This window comes from Rhinopithecus roxellana, chromosome 20 (genome assembly GCF_007565055.1).
Source record: "Rhinopithecus roxellana isolate Shanxi Qingling chromosome 20, ASM756505v1, whole genome shotgun sequence".
NCBI lineage: Eukaryota > Metazoa > Chordata > Mammalia > Primates > Cercopithecidae > Rhinopithecus > Rhinopithecus roxellana.
In genome coordinates, this window is record NC_044568.1 from 29,114,479 (window position 1) to 29,134,525 (window position 20,047).

General features: G+C 44.9%; 1 protein-coding gene across 1 annotated transcript in view; it reads left to right on the top strand.

Annotated features, from left to right (window-relative positions):
• The window catches only part of N4BP1 (NEDD4 binding protein 1), a 74,073-nt gene extending 54,475 nt beyond the window's left edge, over nucleotides 1-19,598 (top strand). The window contains exons 3-7 of the mRNA XM_010354875.2: nucleotides 4,607-4,737; nucleotides 6,795-6,891; nucleotides 10,158-10,265; nucleotides 12,036-12,143; nucleotides 15,074-19,598. Of these exons, the coding sequence (XP_010353177.2) occupies nucleotides 4,607-4,737; nucleotides 6,795-6,891; nucleotides 10,158-10,265; nucleotides 12,036-12,143; nucleotides 15,074-15,431 (802 nt within the window). The 3' untranslated portion in view covers nucleotides 15,432-19,598. The remainder of the gene's footprint in view (nucleotides 1-4,606; nucleotides 4,738-6,794; nucleotides 6,892-10,157; nucleotides 10,266-12,035; nucleotides 12,144-15,073) is intronic.
• The last annotated feature ends 449 nt before the right edge of the window (nucleotides 19,599-20,047 follow it).

Below are 20,047 nucleotides of genomic sequence, written 5' to 3' on the forward strand. Positions count from 1 at the left end.
ACACTAAGAGAAAGCTGCAAGCTTTTTTTTTTTTTGGAAAACTGATTGTTTTGGGAGGGTTTACATTTTCTTTGGATTCACAGATGTCTGTGTTTAAAGGCAATATTTTAACAAGTGAATGTGTTATTTTAAGGAGACAGACTTGTACTTAATTTGATGTATTGTTCTGAAAATGTCAGTAATTAAGATTTACCCATATTCTAGGAAGAAACTGCATAATGGGTATAGTTTTATTTTGGAGTGACAAACATTTTGGAACTAGGTGTAAGTGGTGGTTGCACGGCATTGTGAATGTAGTAAATGCCATTGAATTTTAGTCATGTGAATTTTACCTCAATTTTTTTTGTAGGTTGGAAAAAAATCAGCCCGTATTTTAAATCAGTTGCTTCAATGTTAAGTGTGAATTAACTTTGCCTAGATTCCATGAAGAAACTGATTTGTGTTTCTTCTGTTCAATGAATTACCTCTAATACCCATAGTCCCTGACACACAGTAGGAACTCATTAAAAACTTGTTGATGAATTAAAGGCAAATTAGAATTTTTCTTTTTTTAAGAGGTGAAGTCTCACTATTTTGCCCAGGCTGGACTCGAACTCCTGGATTCGGCCAATCTTTCCTAGTAGCTGAAGCTATAGGCATGCCTTACCATGCCCAGTTTAGGATTTTTTTTAGTGGCTTTCTACTACCCATTTGTAACTTCATGGTTACTATTCCAGTGGCCAGTTTAGATTTTTCACTGAGACCATATATTTAATGCAACAAATATTTGGGATTTTAAAGTCGAAACACCCATTATAATGTGTCAGGCACTGTATTTTTAAAAATGCAGCCTTCACACCAACTGTGAGGCAAAAGTTGTAATTTATACAACATGAAGTGGCTTAAAAATGTTTTCCAGGGTTACGTAGATAGAGATTTGGACCCATAATGTCTTTCCCCAGAGCTGCTGTAGACCCTCTCTCCTCCAGCAGAAGTTAAGGCTGGAATTTTCAGGCCAAGGCATCATTGGATACTTAAGTCTTGGGTTGCACAGCACTGCTAACTAAAGCTTACTGATTTGACCCAAGTAGTTGGGGAAGTACTTATTTGATTCCTTAAGCAATAGGATCTGTTGGTGTGGGCCCCACCCTAAAGCAGCCTAGGCCCACCCTTCAATGTATTTTTGTAAAGCCTTTGTTCATTTTCCTATCCAGAATGAGGTCTGCAGCCCATACCACCTGTGAAAACCTCCACAGTACCCTGTTTAGTGCTGCCAATTTTGTATATCTTGTTCTTGCCCCCTCGTCACCATGAATGAGTCAAATGATGAGTAAGTGGAAATTGTTTTGTGATGTATGGCTAGACAGCACAGTAGTGGCCAAGAAACATTTGGGCTCTGTCAGCCTGAAACTTCACCATGAGAACCCCTGACGAATGGGGTGATAGTTTTCCATGTAAATGAGGTTTGCCCCTTCCCTTGCCAGAATTATGTATTTTAACCTTTTTGTTTTCATACTAGTCTTTGCCATATTAGGGTTCCATAAAAAGAAATTTTTCCTGGGTAACTCAGAAAGGACTTTCCGCTGTCTCCACACTGCCCTGTCCGGTGCTATGGCTGCCATGAGTTTTTATCAGCTGTGTGTCACCCATCTCTCCTCTGCTTTGGACACTTTCTTTTAGTTGCCAGCATTCTATAATAAAGCAAGCAACCAGATGATATAATCTTTAACCAATTATATGGAAACAGACATTTAAATCTCTTGATGGCCTGTACACCTGGCCTCCCAGGCTTAATAACTGTTCATTCTGTATTTGGAGCTGGGAGCCCCAGAGCTTTGGCCTTCCCGTAAGTAGCAAGGTATTATTATATATATATACTTTGCCTCTGGGTCAAAACAGACCTTTGGTCTGGGTTTACCTGTCAACTTGCTACTCTGGTTTGATTGCAGAGAGGCCAGGAGACAGTGATGAGTAAGCACATGCCTGCTCAGGGTATAGAACTTGAAGTAGGATGGGCGGTCCTTAATGGACCCTCTGTATTATTTTGAGGACAATAATTTGGCTCCACTTAATTTTTTGTTGTTGTAGTTTTATTTTTTGGGTAAATCTGTATGTTCTCCACCAGAATTTTGAACCTCTGTTTTAATTCCATTCCTGAGATTTTTTTAGAGTATCAAAAGTGATATGATCTTATCACTGAGAATAACATTTTGGAATTTAGTTGAGAGCTGATGTTTCTAGAAACTCCATTTGTTCCCCCTCTAGACTTGTAAGGAGTCCAGGGCAGCAGAATTCATCGGTCTGCATTTCCACCCTTGTTACGTAGTGACCCAGTGGAATTGAACTGGATACTCCTCCTCTATCCAGTTCCTCCTCTTGCCATCACCAGAAGCTATTAAGGAAAAGAGGGAGAGTAGGTAGCACACATTTGTATCTGTCAAATAATCAGGGAGCCACCTTAAAAACCTTTTCAGTGCAGTTCTCTCAAGGATTATCCTTTTGCGGACTAAATATACATATTTCTTGGTTTTTCTAAGAACCAGCAGGTTGTTCTGTTGTGGATTTTCAAATTAGGGCTGTGGTTGACGTTAACTCTAGGCATGGTCCCTGCTGTTAAGCAATTAGAGTGATGGATGATTTATAATTTTTGAAAGATTAAAAAAGGCCCCCCTAAAGAACCACCCCCAGTCTTTTTTCTAGTTAAAAATGTCACTTTGCTACCTTCTTGTCATATTTGAATGCCTTTAGATAAACAAAGCACTCCTGAATTATCAAGATTGGGTTTGTTTATTTACATATATTTTCTGGGGTAAGAGCCTCTGAAATATTTATGGTTCGCTGAAAAAGAAATAGCCTTTAAAAAGAGGAGTCTGTGAGTAGCTCTTCTGAATCTCACAGAGCATTAGATGTTCGTGAAGTGTCCAGCCTCTTTCTGCTCTCAAGGAACGCACATGCAGGTGGGGTCGTGGAAAAGGCAGGTGTGAGGAAGTCAGAGTCTAATCCAGCTCATTCCCCTGGCTGTGCAACCCAGGCAGGCTGCTCCTTCCCTAGTGACTCCTTTTTCTAACAGGCATCTAAATGCCATTCTATCTCTGTGATTCTGGTGCACCGTACAGGGTTGGAATTCAGAAGAGGAAGGAGGCTGAGAGAGGCCCTGTGTCTAGAAATAGCTTCATAGAAGAGGGGCCAGAATTCAGCGCATTCAGTCCTGAGGGCATTTGAAGAAGGAGCAAGGAAAGGTGCAAGAGCATCGCACATATAGAAAGCAACACAAGGAAAGGCTCAGACCAGGAGGGGTGAGATGGCAAGACCTGGTCAAAACCAAGAGGGTTGTTGCATGGTAGTGGGAGGGTCACTTAGCCAGATCCTTTCTGATGAGTCAGACGAGGAGGGGTCCTGGAAGCCAGGCAGCATTAGTGTAGGACAGTGCCTTTGAAGGCCCTGAGCAGAATCAAAGGCCTCGGGCTGCATTTAAAAGTTAGTTTTCACTGGAATTTTCAGGGTAGGTTGGAATTAGGAGAGCCGGGGTTTAACTCAGGACACATATGCCCATCATGGCAGGACTTGCAAGTGAAGTATTTCTACAAAGCAATTTTGGCATGCAGCATTAGATGTGGAGAGAAGACAGGACTGAAGATGCAAGGAGTATTGTCGCTGCAATCTAAGTGACCATTGAAGCAGTGAACATAGATTATGCTAATTTCATCAATTACAGCATCACTGTTTAAGATTTTAGTCTTTTTTCTTTGTAATACCCATGAGTAGACAAATTACCACCTGCAGAATTTTAAACTTTTAACTTTTTTATCTCCACTTTTAATTAACTGCTGGAGCATAAATTTTAAGTACTTTCTTCCTTTCCATTGAAATGTGTTATGGATGGAGGGGTTGGCATTTTTTAATCCTCTATACTAAGGATTGTAAACTATGGGCCAAATCAGGCCCGCCACCTGTTTTTGTAAATGTGGAACACAGCCACACATATTCACTTACAGCTGTCTGTGACTGTTTTCACACGCAGAGTTGGGTAGTATGACAGAGACTGTGTGACTCTTAACAGAAAAAGTGTTCTGACCTGTGTTCTCTACTGTTCATTGTTGTTTTTTTTCTTTCTTTCTTTCTTTCTTTTTACCTTTTTTCCCTGCTTTCTGCTTTCTTAAAATAGCCTTTCACAGCCCCTCCATAAGTTTCATTTGAGTCTTGCCCTCAACATGTTTCTCATAAGCTGTAAACTGAGTAAATATAGCCATTCCCTGGAAAGAGTGGGGCCCTCCTGGGACAGGACACAGCAGCATCTTTGGAGGTTGCAGGGGTTATGACCGTGTCACATCTTTGTCCCTTTCTTCTGTCACAGAGAACAAGTATTACCATGGAGCTCACTGCCTTCTGTCACAACAGCACACCCAGTTAGATTAACAAAATGCGAGAAAAATCCTAAGACACTATTAAGAGTTCTGTCCCCTACAGTGGGTTCCATCCTGACTTTATGAACTAAATGCCAAAAATGTAAGAGTATTAAAGGAAACTTTGTTATTGTTTGTTGTATGTGTATGTTAACTTTTCATGGTAAAACTGTGCTTTAAACAGAAATAAATTTTATTTATTTTCTTTACTCTGTTATTTCTAGCCACGGTCTGAAAAAGTTCTTTTCTTGTCGTGGAATTGCAATTGCGGTTGAATATTTTTGGAAGCTTGGCAACAGAAACATCACTGTATTTGTCCCTCAGTGGAGAACAAGGCGTGATCCTAATGTCACAGGTGAGGCAAACTGATTTTTTCAGATTTCTAGTGAAATGTTTAATGAGTCAGCTTATAATTACAACACATGCTGTTTAGAGCTGTGTGCCATGGGCAGCAGCTTTAAAAATAAAATTGTAAATCTATCACACCTAGCAAAACATCAATTGAAGAGAGTGCCACGGCATCAGAAATACTAGGGGGTAGGATGGAAAGTTAACATAGTTATTTATACAGGAAATTATCTTAAGAATTCATTATATATCACATGTTTTCTTTTTACTTTCTAAGAAATGTCTTTATTAGGCTGGGTTTCTGACTGTTTAGATAGTATTTTTGAAGTCACTTCATAAATTTGGCCCCTTCAAGTTATGTCTTTTTAACAGTCTATTTAATGGCTTAATATAAATCATTTCTGTTAAACATGAAGTACTCTGGCTGACCTGCAGGCCACACACGAAAGATTTGAACTTACTGTGAATCATGAAATGTTCCAGAGAAACTTCAGGTTGTTTGTGTCATAGGTCATGATAGGAGGATAGGTGAAAGGGGTGTGTCAGGCAACTTAACTCATCAGAGTGCCTGGAAAAATAAAGTAGATTGTGGGGAGGGAGGGTGAGTGAGTACAGGACTTGCCCAGCACATTAAACAGGAAGTGAAATTTAGTCACTTAGTGGGGCAGAAATGGTCAAACCACACAGTTCCCAAGTATTCCCAACTTCCCCCATTTTGAAGAGCATATTCATCTTAACAGAGGGTGCATAAGGAATGAAGCAGATCCACTCATTTTGTTATTTTTGCAATTGGATCCCTGAAGGAGTCTCTCTTTTTTTTTTTTTTTCCTGAGATGGAGTCTCGCTCTGTCACCCAGGCTGGAGTGCAATGGCACGATCTCGGCTCACTGCAACCTTCACCTCTTGGGTTCAGGTGATTCTTCTGCTTCAGTCTCCCAAGTAGCTGGGACTACAGACATGCACCACCATGCCCGGCTAATTTTTGTATTTTTAGTAGAGATGGGGTTTCATCATATTGGCCAGGCTGGTCTCGAACTCATGACCTTGTGATCCACCCACCTTGGCCTCCCAAAGTGCTGGGATTACAGGCATGAGCCACCACACCCTGCCAAAGGAGTCTCTTAATGCTTACATGCTCTGCATTGCTTAAGTCAGTGGTGAGTACCATTGTAGGGAATGCAGGTGTGGGAACCTCAGATCCTGAGTTTTTAGCTGCTTTTGCCCATTACTGGTTTTCTGAAGTGTAGCTTTAACCCTCCATTCTCCACTGTCACCACCCACCCCCCATGAAAACCGGCAAATATTTGTATGGACACCTTTGAGAAGTTGGACAGGAGGCCAGTAGGAGGAGGCTTCAACAGACTCTTGGCATAAGGATCTTTCTTGGGATTGGGGTAGAACCATTTGTCCCTCCTATCCCTAGATCTGTCCTAGTCGCACCCCTACCCTCTCTCAGGCTCTCCTATCATCCCTCTCTTTGTCCTCTATTTCTTGTAGTATAGCTCTGAAAGAGTTTTTGATGGTAGGCTTCATTAAATACCCAGGCTGGAGTGCAGCAGTGCAATCTCAGCTCACTGCAACATCTGCCTCCCGGGTTCAAGCTATTCTCCTGCCTCAGCCTCCTGAGTAACTGGGATTACAGGCACGAGCCACCATGCCTGGCTAATTTTATATTTTTAGTAGAGATGGGGTTTCATCGTGTTGGCCAGTCTGGTCTCGAACTCCTGAGCTCAAGTAATCCACCTGCCTCAGCCTCCCAAAGTGCTGGAATTACAGGCGTGAGCCACCGTGCCTGGCCTACTATTCTTAAGAAGCAAATGAGTTTAATCTTTTTATGTTTAAAAAATAACTGAAGTTAGTTCATATGTTGTTTTTGCCTTAGTATAGGTCTTGCTTGTTTTTTGTTTTTTGTTTTTTCCTCCTAGTGAGTTAGTAAAACTGAGTCAATAGAAAAAAGGTTTTCTACAGCTCTCCAAGTGAAACATTTGAGTGTACTTACATTTCTTGATACATTTGGGAAGACAGCCCTTTTCTGAATGTATATTCAACTTATTCCACGAACAGAACAGCACTTCTTAACCCAGCTCCAGGAGCTCGGAATATTATCTTTAACTCCTGCCCGGATGGTCTTTGGAGAAAGAATTGCTTCTCATGATGACAGGTATGAAAGGCCATTCTCCTTCCTAAGGTTGGAGTGGGGTGGTGAGGAGCCAGCCACTTGCTCTGCTGAACAGATCCACACTTTTAGAGGACCTGCTTGATGCGGGAGGTTTAATATTTGTGGTCATTAAGGTGATATGCTCAGTGATATTTGCTACATAGTTTTTAGAAACATCACAAAAGAAACTGTTTTTGTGTTTTAGTAAAGCATGACTGAAAATCTGTAAGTAAAAGCAGATATTGTAGTCTCTGGTTGGTAGGTGCTTAAAGTAATGTTTGTCTTGTCTTAGTGTGGCAGGCTTGAAAATGGTTTCAAATATTAACTCCTCCCACTCTACTTTTGATCAGTGACTTAGCCTATTATCGTAATGCCTGGGTCCTCAGGGTTTCTTCTACGTCATAGACGTGTCTCAGCTGACCCTACTGTGATAGGAGTAAGCTGCATTTCTTTTCTTTTTTTTTTTTTCTTGAGATGGAGTCTCACTCTGTCACACAGGCTGGAATGCAATGGCACAATCTCAGCTCACTGCAACCTCTGCCTCCTGGGTTCAAGCGATTCTCTTGCCTCAACCTCCCAAGTAGCTGGGATTACAGGCACGCACCACCATGCCCAGCTAATTTTTGTATTTTTGGTTTAGCAGGTTGCAGTGAAACGGGGTTTTTCCATGTTGGCCAGGGTGGTCTTGAACTCCTGAACCTCAGGTGATCTGCCCACCTTGGCCTCCCAAAGTGCTGGGATTACAGGTGTGAGCCACCACACCCAGCCTATAAGCCTCCATTTCTTAGCTTGGCATATAACTCAGGAAGCAGGTACTAGTGCATCTGAGTCATCAAGATTTCGTCTGTGCCTTTTAAATATTTTGTTTTGTTTTTGAGATAGAGTTTCACTGTGTCACCCAGGCTAGTGTGCAATGGCACAATCTCAGCTCATTGCAACCTCCACCTCCCAGGTTCAGGCCATTCTCCTGCCTTAGCTTCCCAAGTAGCTGGGATTACAGGCATGCACCACCACACCTGGCTAATTTTTGTATTTTTAGTAGAGATAAGGTTTCACTATGTTGGTAAGGCTGGTCTCAAACTCCTGACCTCAGGTGATCCACCCATCTCGGCCTCCCAAAGTGCTGGGATTACAGGCATGAACCACTGCGCCTGGCCCTTTTTAAATTTTTTCTAAAAACTTTATTGAGCACTAACCAAATCTGATACACCGAGGTAGGTTCTAGGGACACGCATGATTCAGATGAACCTCCTGCCCTCAAGAATTTTGAGAAGACGTACATAAGTAAACAGAAGGGAGTTTTGCTGTGGTTGACCAAGAGAAGGTTCCAAACTTAACCAATGGAAATAGGACTAGTTTTTAAAATCCTTCTCATGGTATGAAATTAGTAGCAGGTCTACTAATATTTGGGAACCTAGTGGTAGCTGTTTATTCTTTTCTCTCCTGCATTTGCCCTGTTTATTTTCATCTGGCTTATAGCACTGACAGCACCCCTGGTGTTTTTGCCTGTGTTCCACCAAAACACCACTCCATTGAAGATAGTGTTTAGCTTGTGACCCAAGCTAGTGAATGATAGTCAAATGGGTAAGAGATGAAAAGAGGGCCTGGGGAGAGAGATGGGGGGCTTGGGACCACAGCAGACATATATTCATTCACCAGAAGGGCCTTCTCATTGACAGTCCCTTGCCCTGCACCAGGCTAGTATGCAAGACCAGATCTGATGGGTGAGAATCAGGTGGCATGGAAGAGCCAAAAGAGGATACCATATGTGGGTGCCTGGGGGATAGGTGAGAAGTACTAGAAGGCGGAATGGAAGGACACTTCCTGCCCAGCCCTGTGACACAGGCAGGGGCCCTGCAGGGTTCAGGTCCTCTAACACAGCAGCTTCATTCTCACACCAGCAGGGTTGGAACACACACACAAGTATGCAGACTAAGCTCTTGTTTGGCTGATACGGCTCTTTGGGTTTTTAGAGGACATGCATATATGTTCTCATTCATAGTACATGAACTCAGAAGCCTTACTGCCTATTTTTGTTAGTGGCAAACATTACCACTTACAACTCATGCCAGTTAGAAGTCATTTGTAAAATATTATTTAATAAAGCCAAAGAACTAAATCATATTTAATTTCCAAGGTTTTCTAAGATCTCTGAAACTAATGAGGTTTTTTAAATCCCCGTTAAGTACTCATCACTGCTAGTAAAAGCAGTTGTCTGTACCTTTAATTCCAGTGAGTCCCTTAATTTATTTTTTATTATCTTGGTCTACATATCCTTAGACAAATGTGGTCACCCTAACTTATGAGATAAAATTCACATTATCCTCACAGATCTCTTATTAAGAGGGTCTGAGCATGAATAATCAGCAGTGAAATGGAAGTCTTCTTTACTGCTTCATCCTTTCCCTTTTTTATCACCAGGTATCCTGTCATACCTTCCATTTGAGTGAATCTATAGCTTAGTCTAAACAAAATGGCATTTCTAGATACCTCTTTTTAAATCAGAGCAGTGTGAACCTGTGAATTTTGTTTGTTTGTTTGTTTGTTTTTGAAACACTCAGTTCTGTTGCCCAGGCTGGAGTGTAGTGGCACGATCTTGGCTCACTGCGACCTCCACCTGCTTGGGCCCAGCTGATCCTCCACCTCAGCCTTCTGAGTAGCTGGGACTACAGAGAACACCTGGCTAATTTTTTGAATTTTTTTGTAGAGACGGGGTTTCACCATGTTGCCCAGACTGGTCTCAAACTCCTGGGCTTGAATGATCCGCCCACCTCAACCTCCCAAAGTGTTGGGATTATAGGCATGCGCCACCACACTCGGCTTGAACCTATAAATTTTTAAAAAGAAAAGAGAATTGTAAGGCTGATTGTACTAAGCAGCTAATCTTAGAACCAGAATACTGTTGCTCAGTAACTTAAATCTGAATAATGATTGCACAGGCTTGTCAGCTCTCATTCTCTGCTCTGGTCTTCATGTATTCTTATTAACACTGTTTACTGATAATACAACTTTTGAATAAATTATAGTTTAGATCACTTAAATTGTATGAAAGACAATCTATTTTATAATCACACTAATAATTTTAGAGATATTCAACATTCTGATTGATCTTCAGTTGATAGGGGCTAAACTTTTCTGTGGCCTAGCCTTAGTTAAATTCTTTGATGGTTTTCCTATGAAGAGGAACTTTTCTCTTATTTTCTTATAACATGGCTTCTTTGAGCCAAGGATGCCTGTTGCTCATTTTAAACTCTCTTATATTACCATAGGTTTCTACTACACTTAGCGGACAAAACTGGTGGTATAATTGTGACAAATGATAATTTCAGAGAATTTGTGAATGAGTCAGTCTCTTGGAGAGAAATTATTACAAAAAGGTAATATTTTCTTCTTTGTCTTTGGTCAGAAAAGTTTTGTTTTGTTTTTAATTGTTTGTTTCTGTGTGCATTTTGTTTTGTTTTCTATATTCCTTGGCCCCACAGAAGGCAATATAAGGAACCAAAGTATCGTAAGACTGTGCTGTACTCCCTTTCATAGGTGACTGGCCCCCTCCAGGTAAGCAGGGGCCCGGCGCAGAGCAGCAGAGCTGGTTGTAATGAGTGTGGACATGCTCTGCTCTCACTACAGCCTTCTAGGGCATCAGAGTTTTCCTGCATGAAGCAGGAGGCACAGTTAAGTGTGATGGAGCACAAATGGCTTCCTAGTTTACTCAGCTGTGAAGTAAAAGGGTGAACTTCATGGCAGCTGGGATTCCAGCTCTGAAGTGCTGTGATTCCAGCAAGAGGAAAGGACCAAAAGCAATGTGTGCTGACTGGGCTTTCACTTCTTCATGGTCTGGAGAGAATATTTCCACTTTTTAATATCTGATGCTTTTCTGGAGGTTTTTACAGTCACAGTTTAATCATCTATATTGAAAACATCTTTAGATATCCAAAATAAAACAAAGTTACATCAAGAGTTGAGCATTCACTGCTGTTTTTCATTTGTAATAAAACTATGAAGGTGTCCACTGCTGAAAAATGCCCTAAGATGAGTGGGCACTGGCTGCTAGGACTTTTTGTTAACAACTATCACCTGACCAGTTATTTAAAATAGAAAGCAAGAGGCTGTGATAGTGCCAGGGATAAGGCACATAGGCCAGACATCTTAAAACATAAAGTGAACATACCTCATGCTAAGTATAACTAATATATAGTAAAACTTGCAATATAGCTAGGATAACTACATATTTATCCCTGTTGGGGTTTCACAGTTGTACTTTGCCTGGTATTTGTATTTTCCTAAATTAGAAGATTTTAGAAAAAGATTCTGTTACGAAAGCCCAGGTGAGAGTTAATTACTGTATGTGTTTTGACACCTGTGCTGTTAAAAAGCTGTTGATAGCTGAACCGAGAATGAGAATCGGTCTTTGACCTTCTGGGCACAGTTAATGAGCCACTAATCTTGTAGGGCATGTTTCTGTTGGACCTCTGCCTGGGCTCATTGTCAGTATTTACTGACACTCATCCGTGTATGCATGGAGGGTTTAAATGCAGTCAAGACTGGTGTTCTCCAGCCAAGCTGTTGCTTTCAGCATTCACAAAAACAAGGCAGAAAGGAGACCCAGACAACAAGCACAAGTACTTGGACTTTTAAAATTATTTTATTTTCTGTTTTCCCTGATATGATAAATAGTGGTCTAAAGACCTCAGATTTCCTTTATTCATATATCGTTTTCCTTTTTAAAAATATTATTTTCAGTGGGTTTGCTTATGGACACATTTATTACCAGTTTTATTCAAAAAATTAAACCTTCATTCAGCATTTGTGTCCTAAGCTGACAGTCTTTAAATCTTATTTTTCAAAGTTATATTGACAGTTACATTAGAAGAAGAAGCGGCTTCCTAAGCCCAGTACAAATCTGCAAGTCTTGATGAGAAATTTCAGGGCCGGCTGATAAAATGTTCTGACTCTATTGTATTTATGTCCAAAACAGACATTAAAAGGGTTTCACTTGGTTGTTTTCCCCGCTTTTAGGCAGTTGAGCAGTCTTAGGGTTTGTAGGCTGACCTGACCGTTGCTTTGGCATTGGGTGGCTGCTTTGGGATCCTTTAGGCCCTGGGCAGTGAGGACCCTGTTTCTCAGCCTCATGGTGTTCTGTGTTGTAGGCTGCTGCAGTACACATTCGTAGGAGACATATTTATGGTTCCTGATGATCCTCTGGGAAGAAGTGGACCTCGATTAGAGGAGTTTCTTCAGAAGGAAGTCTGTCTTAGGTATTTCCTTTTTCAGATTGTCTTATATTAAAACGTCTGTTTCAACTCTTTGTGCTTTAGTGCAAGTGCTGTCTTTATCGACTAAAAATGGCATTTAAAAATTATTATTATTATTATTATTATTATTATTATTATTATTATTTTGACACAAGGCCTTGCTCTCTCACCCAGGCTGGAATGCAGTGGCATGATTTCAGCTCACTGCAACCTTTGCCCCGCCGGGCTTCAGCGATCCTCCCACCTTAGCCTCGCGAGTAGCTGGGACCACAGGCACATATCACCACGCCCAGCTCTTTTTTTGTATTTTTAGTAGAGACAGGGTCTTACCATGTTGCCCAGGCTGATCTGAAACTCCTGAGCTCAAGGAATCCGCCTTCCTCAGCCTCCCAAAGTGTTGGGATTGTAGGCATGAGCCACCATACCTGGCCAAAAAAAATTTTTTAAGCCTTAAATTTAGTGCTGGTTTCATATATTTGGAAGCTAATGTAGCAAGCATCCCAGATTTTCAACTGTAGTCCTTTCAGTTTTCATCCTAGGAAAAGACAGAAGCCAAACTTTTTTTGTGGGTTTATTTTTATTGATTTTTTTTTTTTTTTTTTTTTTTTTGAGATGGAATTTCACTCTTGTGGCCCAGGTTGGAGTGCAATGGCGCGATCTTGGCTCACTGCAACCTCTGCCTCCCAGGTTCAAGTAATTCTCCTGCCTCAGCCTCCCGAGTAGCTGGGATTACAGGTGCCTGCCACCACGCCTGGCTAATTTTTTGTATTTTTAGCAGAAACAGGGTTTTGCCATGTTAGCCAGGCTGGTCTCAAAACTCCTGACCTCAGGTGATCCACCCACCTCGGCCTCCTAAAGTGATGGGATTACAGGCGTGAGCCACGTCATCCAACCTTTTTGTGGGTTTAAAAAGACAAAGCCAGGGCCAGGTGCTGTGGCTCATGCCTATAATCCCATCACTTTGTGAGGCCAAGGCAGGTAGATCACTTCAGGTCAGGAGTTCAAGACCATCCTGGCCAATATGGTGAAACCATGGCTCTACTAAAAATGCAAAAATTAGCTGGGTGTGGTGGTGCATGCTTATAATCCCAGCTACTCGGGAGGCTGAGGCAGAAGAATCACTTGAACCCAGGAGGCAGAGGTTGCAGTGAGCCAAGATCACGCCACTATACTATAGCCTGGATTACAGAGCAAGACTCTATCTCAAAAACAAGCAAACAAACAAACAAAAAAACAAAGCTGTTTTTCCAAGCTGGTGGTCACTTACTGGCGAATACTACTTAGGTTCATCATGTATGTGTGAGAGCTCTCCCTCTGAACCATGAGTGCCTAATGGGCTCATTTTGTATGTGTGAGTGTCTTTTTACATTCATTTTCTAAAGTCATTTGCTTTGAACATGTTATGCTTATATTAATTACTTACTGCTCAGGAATCACTGCCTGGGGGAACTGACCATTACTTTCTACCTTCACTGAATGGAAAAGCCAGTATTCCATATTTATCTGAAAATGATTTGGTAGTTTAGGTTTTCTTTATTGTAGTTTGGAATGGTTTTGTTTTTAGGACACCTTGTTAGTGGTTGTTTCTGTTTTCAGAATTCTTAGGTAACAGACATTAACCAAAGATGCCTGTGAACCTAACAGGCAGATCATATGACCCCATGACTGATGTTTACTCTTTAAAAACTAAACCAGACTGCACTTCTGTGCATTCCCAACTGGTATTTGCATGGGGGTGTGATGCGGGGGTCTAAGCTGAGAGGAAGACACACAGCTCTCTCAGCACTTTTAGGCAGTAACACTTTCCAGCCGATCTTTTCCATTTGTAGCAGGAACCATTGGGAGTTGTAGGTTTGGATTCAGTGGTAGGTGGTGATGGGTTTTTTTTTTTTACATGGTGGTCTGTTCTACCTAGGAGACCACTACAATTTCAGCTCCCTGGTCTTGTGAATCATTTCTCTTTTGAGCCTTTGGGTTTTATGACACAGATGAGGACTTAATTCCCAAACGCCATGCTTCTCTACCCACATGAAGAGAATGGCAGCCATTTTCCACACCTGGTACGCTCATCAGTCCATCTCGTTTTCCTTCCCCACATCTGAACTTGGAAATCCCCTGCTGGGCTTCAGGCCCAAGGCCCGTGTGTGAGTATCAGTCACGTCTGCGGGTCACAGTTACCAGAAGGAGAGTCCTCTGCTTCCTCCCACTCCTTGAGCAACCTGGCACGGGGTCTGTCCTGCCTGCCTTTTCACTCTCACCTGGTGGCTTTTTGTAGAGCTGCTCACAAATTGGTTAAGAAGTTGGGAATCACTTCCATCACAGAGGGGCTTTTGAAGTTGAGCTTTTGAAGTTGGGGAAACTTCAGTTAGCCTCATTTCTCGCCTGCAGGTCGAGTCCAGTGGGAGGCTTTTGAGTGATACAGATGCCCTCCCTGTACACACATACTCGTACACACCCATGTACATACAAGTGTGGGCACCCACCCACACCTCATCTAGACTGAGTTGGTGGGGACTGCCACTCTCCCCAAAAGGAGTCTCTTCTAATTTCTGTTAACCAGGGTCCTGCACAAAATCAAAATCTTGAGAAGAGGAAGACCCTGTTAAACCTTTTGAAAGCTCCCAAGGGCACTCTGGTTAGAGCCAAACAGCTGGATGGGGTCAGTCCTCACAGCAGAAGACCTGGGAGGGCGATGCTCCCTCACAGAGCACACTCATTCCCTGTCACACCTTGAGATGGCATCAATGGAATCCCCGCAGGCTCCTCTGTGGGCAGCTGATGTCACCACCTCCACCTCAGTCTTGCATCCTGCCTTTGGAAGCCAGGGAGTGGCATCCTGAGCCTCAAGGCCTGCCGCAGCTACCTTCTAAAATATCTCCATGATTTTTTATTTACTTATAACCCAACTCACCAGGACTTGCTTCCATTCACAGAGATATGCAGCCCCTACTCAGTGCCCTGCCAAATGTGGGCATGTTTGACCCCAGCTTCAGAGTCCCTGGCACCCAGGCAGCCAGCACCAGCCACCAGCCTCCGACCCGGATTCAGGGAGCCCCTTCAAGTCACTGGCTCCCTCAGCAGCCCCACTTCCCACTGCTGCCAACCCTCCCCAATCTCCAGCAGAACCTGCCCATGCCAGCTCAGCGATCTTCTGCAGAAACCAACGAGCTGAGGGAAGCCCTTCTGAAGATCTTCCCTGACTCAGAGCAAAGACTGAAAATAGACCAGATCTTGGTGGCCCACCCATACATGAAAGATCTAAACGCGCTCTCTGCCATGGTGTTGGATTGAAGATTGTGCTGAGAAGCTTGCACTCAGGGCTGGCTGATCAAACTCAAGTTCACACCTGTACCTGATGGGAATGTGAAGAAACTTATTTCCCGGTGTAAACGCAGTTGTATAGAAAAAAAAATGTTTTGTGTATAAATCTGGGTTTTCAAAACCAGCCTTTTTCTATATATAAATTATGCTGCTATTACAGATTTAACATTTTCTGTTAAAGGAAAGTCTACATTTTCTGCCTGTTCAGAACTGTTTAATAGCAGTTACTCTTGAGTGTATTTACCTTTTTATGTTTTTTAAACTATTTTCCTTAAAGCCGAGAATATTGACAAATGGATATGGTTAGCCTTTATAAATAAATAAATAAATAAAGAGTTGCTTTCTTAAGCAACTTAAGCAAGACCTCTTAAAGTATATTTTCTTGAGATGAACATGTCCCGTCACTACCATGAAGTGTGCTCACCCTTCCAGCCTCCTCTGCCCTCACCCCCGGAGTTAGAGTGGGTAAGAGTTGGTTTGTTCTGCAGTCTTTGGTTGGAGCATTGTGAAAGTGGACCCGCGGTGCCACTAGATGGCACTTGGTGCCTAGCCGTGGTGAATGACCAGGGCGAAGTTAGACTCGCAGGATACCGGGGCTAGAAGATACTGTGGAGGCCATGGAGTCCCACCCTTCTTCCCCTTCCATCCTGTGCAAATGGGGACAGCCCAGTGTCCACGCCGTCTGGCCATACCCATAACCACAGCCACAGCTGAGGAGTGGCCAGGCAGGCAGCAGGCTGCCCAGCCAGGTCTTGACACGCTTGCAGGCTAAGGCCTCCACACACCTGGCCTGGCTCCGGAAGTCACTTCTTAGCTTCTGAACACCATAGCGGGTTGTGAGGAAGTTTAATGAAGAGCCTGGTCACTGGCCATCTTGTGTCCGCAACTGCAGAAGACGTCCTGATGTGGAATTTGTACTGCTTTGCCAAAAAATGGTTTTCTACTCTCAAAAATGACCCAAGCCAATAAATAGCATTAGTAGCTTCTGTTGGGGGGAGGGAGTGGGGAGGTCAGAGCCCCTGTATTTATTTTCCCTATGTTCGTCTCTCTGGTGTCCTCCTAAACAGCCTTTCCTGTGAGTCTTTTTCAGAATTGGTATCTTAATATTGTCTGTTCTAGGTGTTGCCCAAATTCAGTGTCAGTGAAGTTCTTTTCCTGGGCAATCTTCACATCTTGACTCTTACTGTCTGGACCTTCAAAGGGCTTTGTATTTTACACCTGCGCCCCCAGGCTGCTCATAGTCGGCTTCCTGCCTGTCCGTAGATCATGTCTCTCCTGGGCCTAAGGAGCGGAGGCTGAGGAGTCAGTGGTGGTTTGTTCATGGTGAGGGGACTGGGGGGCATCCCAGAGTGCTACCTCCAGGCCTGCTTATTGGTTTTGTTTGATCGCTGCATCCTTCAAGGGATGAATCCAGAGCTCTCCATGAGGCCAGGCTTGTCCTTCAATCATGTTTCCTCTCAGATGCGTCCGTGATGCCTCCTGATGTGGAACTGGTTGTTCATTGTTTGGGCCGGTGGCCAAGTCACCCAGCTGTGGAAGCAGAGGTAGAAGACAAGGCCAGCCAGGAGGGCGACTTCAGTCACAGCTCCCATGCCTCAGCTTTGCACCTGTTTTCAAAAGCACAACTGAGGTATGTGGACTGGGGCTGTCTTGCAGTGACTCTGGCCTTCTGGCTCACGGTTTGGTACAGCAGTCTGGCTGACCCACTGTTTCTCCTCTGCTTCAGAGAGGAAACCCAGGAGACGCCCTGACCGCCAGACTCAGTTTCCACCCATGCTGGCTGGTGCTGGCTAGGCTGAAGGGGTCACCACTTCTCCCGGCTCTAGAAGCTATTTGACCCTTGACGTTTGAATTCTGTAAGTCTTTCTGTTCTGACTATTGCTTCAGAGAGATAGGCCTGTCCCCTTTCCCTTTCTTGGCTGTGGGAAGGAAGGAAGAGCAAAGTGCTCATTGGTTCCCTTCATCAGTGGCAGCATGAGACGGAATTCATCATTCCTTCCGAAACCCCTCAGGTTTAGTTAAATTTAATATTTAAAAACCCAAATTATCAAACCATTAAAAACTCATTACTGGTTCTCAGCCTCCTCCAGTACTAGCCTCACTGTGGCTGCTGCGTATCTGTAGCCTGTCTACCTCCTGCAGCGGGGCCGCCCGCCGCTTCCCTGTCTACTGCTCAGGCTCTCCCACTGCGTGGCATCCATGCAAAGTAGCTGGCAGGAGAGAGATGTCACCCTCATTCAACAGGCGGGATGTCTGTTGCTCAGAGAGGTTGTCCTGAGGGGCTGGGTGATTCCCTGGCCTACATTCTTCCCGAGACTGCAGGCCACTGTCTTCAGGAGTAAAAGAGCCTTGTCTGACCTTAATGCAAGCAGTCTGTTTGAACCCCTGTAGGCTGCATTCAGGAGACAGAAGGTGTCTGGGCCATCCTGGATGGCCGGTCAGCATTGCTAGGCAGGCTCGGCTATGTGGCTGAACTCAGGCCTGGGTGGCTTTTGAGACCAGTGAAGGGAGAGCCGGCCTCCTGCCCATGCAGGCTTGTGGCACGGCTGGGATATGAGGGAGGACTCAGATCTACACACAGAAATGCCTCTTTTCCCTGCCCTCCCCCAGCTCCCACCTGCCTCCCACACCTCAGTTGTGGCTGCCCGTGGGACCGTCCCTCAACCCCTTTCCTCGCACCTCCTCGTCTTCACCCAGTTCCTGCAGTGTCTCTGACCCACACCCCCCGCCTCCTGGCCGACTTGCCCAGGCAGTGGCTCTGGCTCACCTCCATCTGTTCATCACCTTCCTCCCCAGTGCTGCCATTTATCTCAGATGTTTCAGATTGAAACAGCCTGATTCCCAGAAGAATCCTCTTCATTCATTGCTAGTGCTTCCCCTCACCTCCCACTCTCCACTTCCCAGTTTGCAAATGTGGCTTTCGCCCACCAAGTGAAAGTGGACTGAGAGCAGCCCTTGGGGACAGCCCGGTGCCTGGCTGCAAGGCCGCGCTGGGGCTGTCTTGGTGGCACACATGGCTTGACTGGACTTACCCTGCTTCCCACCACTTCCCTCACTCCCAGACCTCCCTCATTCTTCTTGTCTCTTCTTTTTGCCTAAAGCCAGCGCTTAACACCCTATTCTTCCTCAGCAAGTGGTTTGCAGACTAGCTGGAAAGTGCAGCTGGTGTTAAGAATGCAGGTTACCGGGCATGACCCAGCAGATGCTTGCCCAGTAGTTCTAGAGAAGGCCGGGGAATCTGCAAATGAGCACATTCCCCAGGCAGTTCCCATGCAGGTGATCCACGGACCACATGTTGAGAAACTGCAGTCAGCCTTAGGGCCACACTGTCCCTGTCCCCACTGTCCCCTCTCTGTAGTGACCTCCGGCCCTGCCCTTCAGGAGTGCACTTCCCACTCTTACCAGGAAGCCCTATGGCATCCTCAGGCTCCGAAGACCCGCAGCCTGCTCTGGGTCCCTCCCTCCTTCCACACCACCCTCTGTATGATCCCCTGCTCTGCCCTCGTGCTTCACTGGCCCCTGCCCGCTACTCCTACTCTCAAGACACCCAGGGGTGGTGGGCCCTAACTAGCCAGCCCCTCCCAGCGCTGTCCTCTGCCATTGAGACACGGCAGTGCAGCCAGATTTACCTTCCAGTAACATACTTCTAGTCACCCCTCCTCCTGCGAAGTGATCTGCAATGGCTGTTTGACCAGAGCACCAAGTTCACACCTCCTGAGCTTGGTGTCTGTGGCTGTCCACCTCCCAGCCATACTTGACTGTCCCCAAATGCTCCCTGTGGCCACACGTTTCCCATGACCTGTGGGCTCCACAGATGGACCTCTCTCTGCTAGAGATGCCCTTCTCTCAAATGGCTTCCCTCCTGGAAGGACCAGCCTGAGTCTCGTCCCCTTTCCAGTGCTTCTGCCAGAAGCAGCCCCATGATGTTCTGTGACTGCACAGCACTTTGTGTCTTGCTTTGGGCACTTGCCGCTCTGGCTGGTGCTGCCGCTGCTGATTGTGTACTGTGTCTTGCTGCCCTTTCTAGACTGTGAGCTCCTCGCGGGCAGGGACCGCCTGTGTTCTCTGTATTTCCCACGGCGCCTAGCACAGTGCCTTGCACTTGATAGGTGCTCAATAAATGTCTGCTAAACTGAACTGGAGAACAGTGCCTTCTTGACTGCGGCATCTGGCAGCAGGACCAGTAAGAGGCCGGGAATCCACTGCCCTCTGGTGGGACATTGGGGTGGGACTGGGGTCACTTCACTCCCTTCTCCCTCCCCTGCCAGGCTCCAGCACACAGCATCCTGGGCACATGGATCCGGTGAGGGGTACCTGGCGCAGGCTGCGTACCAGATGCACTCAGGCTTCCTGGCCAGGGTCGACACCTGGCCCAAGCTACGCCAGTCCGAGTCACTCCTGGCTGGAGAGTTCCTCTGTGGTAGTGGGAATCGTGGGATGCCAGGCCCAGATCTGTCAGAAGCCACTTTCCACCCTGGGGAATGCCGACCTGTGGCAGGAAAGAAGCGACGATGTGAGAGAGGTTCCTGGCAGCATGAGCCTCGGGTGCCCATTGTCAGGAAAGCCCTTCCTCAGAGGTCACCACA